The 9504-nt window shown below is 51.0% G+C and overlaps 1 protein-coding gene across 1 annotated transcript; it reads left to right on the forward strand.

Annotated features, from left to right (window-relative positions):
• Positions 1–455: 455 nt before the first annotated feature.
• Positions 456–9204, forward strand: LOC103583080 (putative protein C3P1; the record flags this gene model as incomplete). The annotated part of the gene is made up of 14 exons (XM_008564495.1): positions 456–597; positions 684–893; positions 1121–1330; positions 1614–1775; positions 3094–3171; positions 4224–4421; positions 4574–4685; positions 4968–5053; positions 5158–5297; positions 5712–5780; positions 6601–6652; positions 6826–6912; positions 8700–8775; positions 9039–9204. Coding segments are annotated over exons 7-14 (747 nt in total), but the record flags the coding sequence as incomplete, so codon positions are not given.
• Positions 9205–9504: the final 300 nt, after the last annotated feature.

The raw sequence follows: 9504 nt of genomic DNA on the forward strand, positions 1-9504 counted from the left end.
CTCTCTATGGGGAAACAACCGGGCTGGAATATGGTGCTTGAGAGCTTATCTGGAGGCTGCATTTGCACAGCAAGCATGCTATTTTTAGATACGTTAATTTAGAGTGGCTTTGAGATGTATGATGGACATTAGGAAATCTAGGGATATCCTTTGGTGCCAATCCTACTCCAAGTTTCCCCCAAGCCTTCCATGTCTTCTCCTACCTTCTGCACTTCCACTCTTTCCGCTCCCAATCAGCACACCATCACTCAGGGTGACCACATATGGTTGTACACTGCAAAACTTTAGGGGGTACTATTCATAAAGACTAATATGAATAGCACTCTCGGTGTTGTTCAGTACACCATTTGTACAGCTACACAAGGCAGTCCTATCCGAATTGTATTCTCAGTTTCCATCACTTACACCAGGCCACTCCCAGGTCTGTACTTCATCTCATCCCAGATTCCACTCCAGGTATTTGTCTCAAATCCTGATGGGTCCCCAGCCTCCAGAGTCCTTGTCCACTGCCAAAACCAGAGAGTGTACACCTCACCCAATGGGGTGGCCAGTCTCACCATCAACACAGATGCAGATCTGGACCAGCTCCCCATCATGGTACCAATCTGACAGGGAAAGGATGGTGGGGTTGGGGCTGTATGAGCTGGAAGTATTGGGGCTTACTTTCCCATCACCCTCCCCAGGTAAAAACTGATGAGTCTCTCAGGCCAGAAGAACAGGCGTCAGCCAATATGACAGCTTGGCCATATTTGACTCAGGATGGGTCAGGGAATTTTCTGCACATCGAAGTAAAGACATTGGGCACAGATGTTGGCAGCAACATACAACTGAGCCTCAACACAAGGCATCGAAACCCCTCAACCAAAAACAAGATCACTCATTTCACTATCCTGGTGAGGGGCTAGGACCAGGGCCTGAGCCAAGGAGTTCTTTCCCTGGAACAACCTTGGCTTGCTGGGTTGGAGGAAACATGAACAAAGGTGTGAAGGTGGGGACAATCTGGGGTGGGCTCAGACCAAGAAGCTGAAGCAAGAGTACTATGGTCTCCCACTGTGGACTGGGACAGCCTCAGGGAAAGGATGCCCTTCTCCTCTCATTCTTGGCCTCCTTTGTCTCCAAGGTCCTGAGTAAGGGCCAGATTGTGAGTGCCAAACATCAATCAAAAAGCCTAGGGAGTGTCTATACATCAACCATTATTGATGTGACTTCAGAGATGCTGCCCTCCTTCCGCATTCTGGCCTTTTATTTACTGCCCAGGGGAGTGAACCGGGACCCTGAGCTGGTGGCTGATTCCATATGGATTGATGTAATTGACAGATGCATGGGAACGGTGAGCCAAACTCCTTGTAGCTGCACATCACCATCATAAAGGTATAGAAAGGGTCTGCACAAGTTCAGGGGTTCCCAGTCTGGGAGACAGGAGAGATGAAGATGTGGCCTTAAGAGCTCAACACAGGGGGTAGAAAAGATGCAAGCAAATAAATATGCAGAATTGGGATTGACCTGGTGGAGTTCCCAGCTGCTCCACCAGAGCAGTAAGGAGCATGAACTTGAAAGTGGAGTTGGGTGGCTATGATCCCCCTTTTCTGACATCTCTCTTTTTCTTGGTTCAGCTGAAGGTTGGCTTGAAGAATGATGGATTCAACCAACCTTTGGAGCCCAACAGCCAAGTGGACCTAAAGGTTACAGGTGATGCAGGGGCCACAGTGGGGCTGGTGGCTGTGGACAAGGCTGTCTATGTCTTGAACAGCAAACACAAGCTCACTCAGAAGAAGGTGAGAGCATATGAGCTTTGGGTCAAGAGGTTGCCTAGGTATTCTAGCTGGAGTCTCAGCTTGTTCAGCTATAGAAAGGGCAACATCAATGTCTGTGAGTATACAAGGAGACAGTACACAGTATAGTAACTGGAAGGTGGTAAAAGCTCAATAAACAGGAGATGACGTGAGAATTACTATTTGAACCTGTGATTCCAGTGTACCATTGCTCTTTCCCTGGAGGGGTTAGATAGGTCCCAAATCTAGGTTTCTCTCTTGACCTCCAGGTCTGGGATGTGGTGGAGAAACATGACACTGGCTGCACAGCAGGCAGTGGAAAAGATAGACTTGCTGTGTTCAAGGATGCTGGATTGGACCTGAAGATCAGCACAGGGATGGACAGCCTGGCAAGCTCAGGTACAGGCAGGGAAGCAGGAGGAAGGCAAGAATAAGCAGTATTGCCTAGTGGAGTTTGGTGTCAAACAGACATGGTTTAAAATCCAGACACTGCCACTTACCATGGGCCAGTCACATTTTCACTCTGTCTCAATTTATTTGTCCATAAAATAGGGATAGTAATAGAAGTAGCTCACCGTGTGTCAGTTCAGATGTAGGTTTGGCATGTGTATCAGATACAAATTAAACAAGGTAGAAGTTTGTTTCTCTCTCAGTAACAATCCAGAGGTTATCCTGGGTCTCGGGGTTCTTCTAGCTTGTTTTTCTGCATTATTGCACGGTGGTACTTCATGATAATCTCATGCCAGGCAGTAGGATGAAGGGAAAAGAAAAGAGGAGTACACTTATTTCACATCTCATTGACCAGAACTGAGTCACATGGCCCCACCTAATTGGAAGGGAGGCTGGGAAATATAGTCTTTATTCTGAGTGGTATGTAAAAGATAGAGGTTTGGAGCTCCAGTAGCACAATCAGTTAGCGTGCAGTACTTATATAAAAGATAGAGCTTTAGTTGCCACAGATGAGAGAATAGAATGGATATGGGGGGAACTAAGAGTGTCTTCTTTCAGCTATAAATAGTAATGTTAATAACAGTTTCTATTTATGACATGCTGGACTCTATGCTAAGTACTTTTATATATGTGATCTTATTCATTATACCCATTTTATATAACTGAGGAAATAAATATCCACAGAATTTAAGTGACTTGCTAATGAATGCACAGTTTTTAAGTAGAAAATCTTGAATATGAGGAGCCTGTGGGATGAAATGAAGTTATGCATTTAAGGCAATGGGCATACAGTAAGCATCCGACAGATATCATCAAGGATGTTGAAAATGATCTTGACAAACATCTTCTCATCCTTCCCTCTGACACACAGACTGGCACTGTCCTCAGAGTCCCCCTCCCAACCGACACCGCCGCTCCCTGAAGAGGCTGGAGACAAAGAGGAATGCAGGTTTGAGCTAAAGCTGGTTATGCCCCTCCTGACTCCCCAATGTGCTGTATTCATCAGGGCTTAGAATAGGAAACCAAAACCACTGTAGGTATTCAAGCAGGAAGAAATTTAACAGTGGGAGTTTGGTGCTCACAAAATCATCAGAAGTGCTGTAGGAGTGGAAGTTGGAAGGCTGCTTGCTGGGACTCGAAATCTCCCCACTTCAGTTTTTATTATCCATGAAACCTCAGGAATCTGCTGCCAGTATCTCTCATGAGGCTGGTAGGTAGATAATGGAACACAAAATTGTGCCTGTTACAAAAACACACATTGACTGGAGCTCACCCATCAGCTACTACTGCTACAGGAAAAAATCATTTGTTTATCTTCTATTTTCCAAATATTAACACAAGAACATCTCGGTCATTGGAGCTAATCCCGTCCTGAGCCTTAGCAGTAAGGGGTCTGGGCAATGTAGTTGTTAGATGCATCAGCTACTACTGCTACAGGAAAAAATCATTTGTTTATCTTCTATTTTCCAAATATTAACACAAGAACATCTCGGTCGTTGGAGCTAATCCCGTCCTGAGCCTTAGCAGTAAGGGGTCTGGGCAATGTAGTTGTTAGATGTCTAGCCTCTGTTGATACAGGAGGAAATGCAGATGAAAGGAGAAATGAGTGCTGAGTGCCAATGGACAATATCTAGCAAACCTGCCATCCCCAAGGCCAGGGTATGAGCCAGAAGAAGAGACTCTAAGCCTGGAGTCAGAGGAATATGGGAGGTAGCACTGGATAGTATTAGAAGTGTGGATTCTAGTCCCAGCTCTGCCGCTTGGGAGCTGTGTAACCTGGGGCAAGTGGATTTACCTCTCTGTAGCTCAGCTTCCTCATCTGAACTCACCATGTGGGTTCAATGTGAAGCTTCAGGGAGAACATACAGGCAAGGAGTGAGGCACAGCATCTGCCACAGTCATGGCTAAATAGAGGCCAGTTGTACATGGCATTAAGGTGGATGAGTCCCAGCTTTTTAGGTCCTGCCCAAGCCCTCCTCTCCCTCTGACTCTGGCCCACAGTGAACAAGTTTAAGACAGAGCTGGAGCGGAGGTGCTGTGAGGCTGGGCTCCGGGAGAGCCCAGTGGGGCTGTCGTGTGAGGAGAGGACCCAGCATGTCCGCTACGGTCCAACCTGTGTGACTGCTTTCCTGAACTGCTGCCATCTGTCTGAGGCCTTGACTCGGGAGGCCCGGGAGGAGCAGCTGCTTCTGGGGACATGTGAGAGGGCCACCACAGGAGATATGGGGTGGGGAGCTCCACTTAGGGGTATGTAGTGCCACGGGGGGCCTGGGGGGAAGGTCCCACTGAGGAGTCTGGTGGGCCACAAGAGAGACATAAAGGAGATCCCACCCTACCTCCACTCCCTGCAGCGGATGAAGATGAAGACTTTGACGACATCTTCCTGGATGACATGCCCGTCCGGACCTGGTTCCCCGAGAGTTGGCTCTGGAAGAAGTTTACTCTGCCGAAAAGTGAATCGGGGTAGGGCCACAACCCCCATGCCGGCATCTGGTCCCCAGCCCTTCCAATCTTCGCGGGTGCTGAACACGAAATAATCCCAGTGCTGACATTGAGCCCTCAGGACAGACCCAAAATAGAACCCACCTAGATGGGGATAGAGATCCCAGGGGGTCTCACAAAATGATGACCCTCTATGGTGACCCAACAACACCCAATAGCTACCATACCCCTAGACAGTGCCCCCCCAACCCAGAGGTCTGTCCAGGCAGCACAGACTCAGTGATGTCCCCCCACTTCCAGCAGCATCTCCCACTACCCCATCTCTGTGAACGTGCCAGATTCCATCACCACGTGGCAATTTGTAGCTGTCAGCCTCAAGACTGGAAAAGGTGACCCCAACAAGCCCTGTGCTGAGGGGATGGGAGAGTGGTGGGCCTACCCAGCCCCCCTCTTGGGGGGTCTGCTTAAACCCAATGTGCTCCCCCGGCCCTAGGTCTCTGCATCTCAGACCCCTTTGAGTTGACAGTTATGAAATCCTTCTTTGTGGACCTTAAGTTGCCTTCCTCCGTGGTCAGGAATGAGCAAATCCAGATCCAAGCCGTGCTGTATAATTTCAGGGATCGCCAGGTCAAGGTGAAGCCCTAAGCCCTCATCCTCCCTGTCTCTGCCCAAACATCTGTCAATGTGTTTTGTAAAAGGGAATGGAGTGTATCCATTACTGCAATGGGTCAGTGAAGTGGTGGACCTCTTGGAAAGCTTCTAGACATTTTCTTATTCAAACTTTACAGTAATCCCATCAGATGGGTACTATTATTGTTCTTGGTTTAGAAATGAGGATGCTTAGGTACAGAGAGGTTAAAGAGCTTGCCTGAGGTCACATAGCATGTAAGTGGCAGAGGTGGCTCTGACCCAGGCAGGGTCTGTGATCTCAACCACTCTGCTGTGCTGTCACCTACACAGGCAATCTCAGGGCAGGGGTGGAAAAGGGACAAAGGCCCTAGGGTTCTGGGCCACCTCATGCATCAGAACCTGCCCTTCCTGCCCTAGGTCCGAGTGGAGTTTCCCCACAAAGAGCCACTGTGCAGCGCATCGAAGCCGGGGGCCCCATCCCGCCAGGTGGTGGTCGTGCCCCCCATCTCCTCCAAGATGGTGCCTTTTGTGCTTCTCCCTCTAGAGATAGGAAAAGTGGATGTGGAGGTCAAGGCTGTGGGTTATGGGGCCCAGGACCACGTGAAGAAGACACTCTTGGTCCGGGTAAAGAGCACCCCCACCCCCTTGCTGCTAGTGCAAACAGCGCAGCTTCTTCTGGGTCCCAGGCTGTTGATCATGGGAGGGGCAGGTGGGCCCAGGATCAACAGATGGGCCTCCCAGGTGGGAATGAGGTGTGAGAGAATGGATTGGAAGGTTCAGTCAGTGGGCTGGGCTTGAGGGGGTCACAAAGTCCCCACTCTGGAACTTCGGAATCTGGCCTAGATTCAAATCTTGTCTCTGCTGTGTGACCTTGGGCAACTTACTTAACTTCTCTGATCCCCCATTTCATCATTTATGGGGTGGGATAATCATCATGCCCATGACTCATTAGAAAACTGAAAATTACCCACAACCAGCATACCACCCGTCCACAATATTTTGTTTACTTGACAAACACATGTTCAGCACTTAAGATATAAGTGCTTTGAGAATATTAACTCATTGAGCCTTCAGAACAACACTATGAGGTAGGGACTATATTATTCCTCAGAGGCAGAGAGGGGTTAAGTCATTTTCACAAGGACACACAGCGAGGAAGCAGAAGAGCTGGGATTTGAACCCAGATATTTGGGCTCCAGAGTCTGTGCTCTTAAAAGCTAAGCAATGCTTCCCCTTACTTGTCATTATGATTGTCGTTTTTACAATTGTTGTTGTTTCTAACTTTCTCCCTTTTCTCATCCCTCAGGCTGGGGGTCAGATACAGCGAATGTCCCATAGCATCCTCCTGAACCCCCAAGGTTTGTGGGATCTGCAGGTGGTGTGTAGGAACCTGGGGCCATGACAGGGAGGAAGGAGGGGCTGAAATGAGGGTGTCTGGCCAGGTGGGCTCTCCAAGTTCCTCCTGGGCTCTGCACACCCTGACCTTCCCAGCCCCAGAGCCCGTTTGTCACAGAAGTTTGTGCCTGCTCAGGTCAGACCCAGATGGAGCTGGTGCAAAGACAGGACTTTTTGAACAAGGTGCCTGACACACAGGCTGAAGTGTTTGTCAGCATCCAAGGTGCCTGGACAGAGGTGGCTCCTGGTGGGGTGGTGGGTATGGGAAGATAGGGAGGACCAGAGCTAGCTCCTCCAGGGCCAGACTAGTCACACAGGCTGGAGGGGCTGGGAGTGGCCATGTGGGCTTATCGGGGGGCCATGGTAGCTTGGGCCACTTCCCAAGGTGGCTCCACTCGCCCGCTATAGGTGACATCCTTGGGGAGACCCTCTTGGGCAGCTTGACACCTGGAGAAACCCAGCGACTGCTGCGAGTCCCAACAGGCTGCCCCGAGCAGACACTGAGCTCCCTGGCCCCGGTGGTTATCCTGACCCGCTATTTGGATCTCTTGGGCAGCTTGACACCTGGAGAAACCCAGCGACTGCTGCGAGTCCCAACGGGCTGCCCCGAGCAGACACTGAGCTCCCTGGCCCCGGTGGTTATCCTGACCCGCTATTTGGATGCCACCGGCCAGTGGGGCAAGGTCGGGGTGGAGCACAGGGACCAGGTGATGAAGAATATTGTCAGCAGGTGAGAGCGGGACCCTTCGTGAACCTTGATGAGAATGTCTGGGTCTCTCTGGGAGAGTGGCTGGGCTACCCTCAGACAACCACACCCAAACTGTGACTCCTCTCCCAGACTGCAACATAATACCAATTCCACCAGGTAGCCCCCCAAACTGCTACCGGTGAGAGCGGGACCCTTCGTGGACCTTGATGAGAATGTCTGGGTCTCTCCGGGAGAGTGGCTGGGCTACCCTCAGACAATCACACCCAAACTCTGACTCCTCTCCCAGACTGCAACATAATACCAATTCCACCAGGTAGCCCCCCAAACTGCTACCCCTAGATGACTCCTTCACCCTGGTGCAATATAACAGACTCCCTGGTCCCCTAAGCAGTGACCCTCCAGGTGATGCTATACCCAGACACTGTCCCAGGCCACGCTCCCTCGGTGCCACTTCCTGAGCTACATCCCCAGGTAACCTCAGGGGACACTCAAGCACTAAACCTGAAAATAATCCCAGGAGGCTTCCTCCCAGTTACATCTGAATGCCAACACCTCCCCGGGTTATGAACAAGCCTCCCAGGTAACAACCAGAGATGGGCAACCCCAGTAATACCCTGACAGAGACCCCCCAAGTCAATTCAGATGCTGACTCCTCTCCCAGACTACACTCGGCCACCAACTCTCCATTCAGTTTCTTTCAAACAGTAACCACCCAGGTAGGACTGAGACACTGTCGCCTCCAATGTCACACCCAAATAGTAAACCCCCAGATAACCTTTAGGTAGTACCCAAGTGGCAATGCTCAGAGAGGATTTCTGAGAGGTGCCCTTCCAAGATTACACTCCCAGGTGACACAGACACACTGATTCCCCAACTTCACAACCAAGAAATAATCCCCAAGAAAGTTCGCAGGTAGAGCCTCTTGGGTTGTCTCTTTTCCTGGTTTACACTTGGATGGCAACCCTTCCATGATCCCCCCAAGCAGCAACTCCCAGGCACACTCTTCCCCAGAGTCCCCAAGGTGGTGGTTTTCCAGGTTACTTCCAGCCAGATACAATTACACCCTGGGTCCCCCGCAGTCACACCTGGGCCATGACCCTCATTTACACCTGGGCCCTGAAGCCTTCTTAAAACACCTGGACAGTGGGTCTCCTCCTACAGATTACATCTAAGAGGGATGCACCCCCAAGTCACACTCATACCCTGCCCCCCTCCCAGCTTGTTCCTGATAACTGACCCCCTCCACAGGCCACACCCAAACACCAACCTCCCTGAAAGCCCTGCTCCATCCATTTCCCCAGGTTACACACAGATGTTGACACACCGGAGTGCAGACGGCACCTATCACACCTCCAAAGGAAGTCCAGGAAGCACCTGGTAAGGATGACCCTGTCACTCCTGCCACCTACGCTCTGGAAGCCCGAGGGGCCAGCCTGAGACGTGATGACCCAGGGACATCCACGCTATGGGGTTTTGGGGTGGGCCGGTGGCATTCCATGCCGGCAGACCTGGAAAACAGCAAATGGGGGTGGGGCCGGGCTGAAGCAATGTGCTTCACGGTGTAGACTACCCTGGAATGTAGATGCCCCACCCCAGAGCCCTCTTGTGCTGTTCCCAGTTGTCACTCTCTCTCCCAACAGGCTCACGAGCTATGTGTTTCGGGTCTTCGCCCTGGCCTACCCCACGATGACAATCAGCATGATCGACCCACCCTCTCTCTGTGCCATTGCCAACTGGATCACCCAGATGCAGGCGGAGGATGGGCACTTCTTGGAGAAGGGCCCTGTGGTCATGGGGTCCATGCAGGTGCTTGCTGCCCCCTTGTCTGAGTCATTCCAAAAAAACTCAGGTGTCTGTGCACTCATCAGGGGATTTCAGGCCCCTGATCTGTTCTCCAGTAGAATGAGAACAGGGAAGAGCCGAGGCTCAGTGCTGAGGATCACATTTCCGTGGTCTGGACCACTCTGTGCTCTGTTACAATGTGGGTGAGGCTGGGCACATTTGGGGTCTGGTCTCCTTCTCACTCCAACATCAAGCAGTGGCCAGTTCTGGCCGTCATCCCTCTGGGACTGAGTCCTCCCTGTCCCCCAGATGGTGCACCCATGC

The sequence above is a fragment of the Galeopterus variegatus genome, unplaced genomic scaffold, assembly GCF_000696425.1.
Source record: "Galeopterus variegatus unplaced genomic scaffold, G_variegatus-3.0.2 Scaffold19534, whole genome shotgun sequence".
Lineage (NCBI taxonomy): Eukaryota > Metazoa > Chordata > Mammalia > Dermoptera > Cynocephalidae > Galeopterus > Galeopterus variegatus.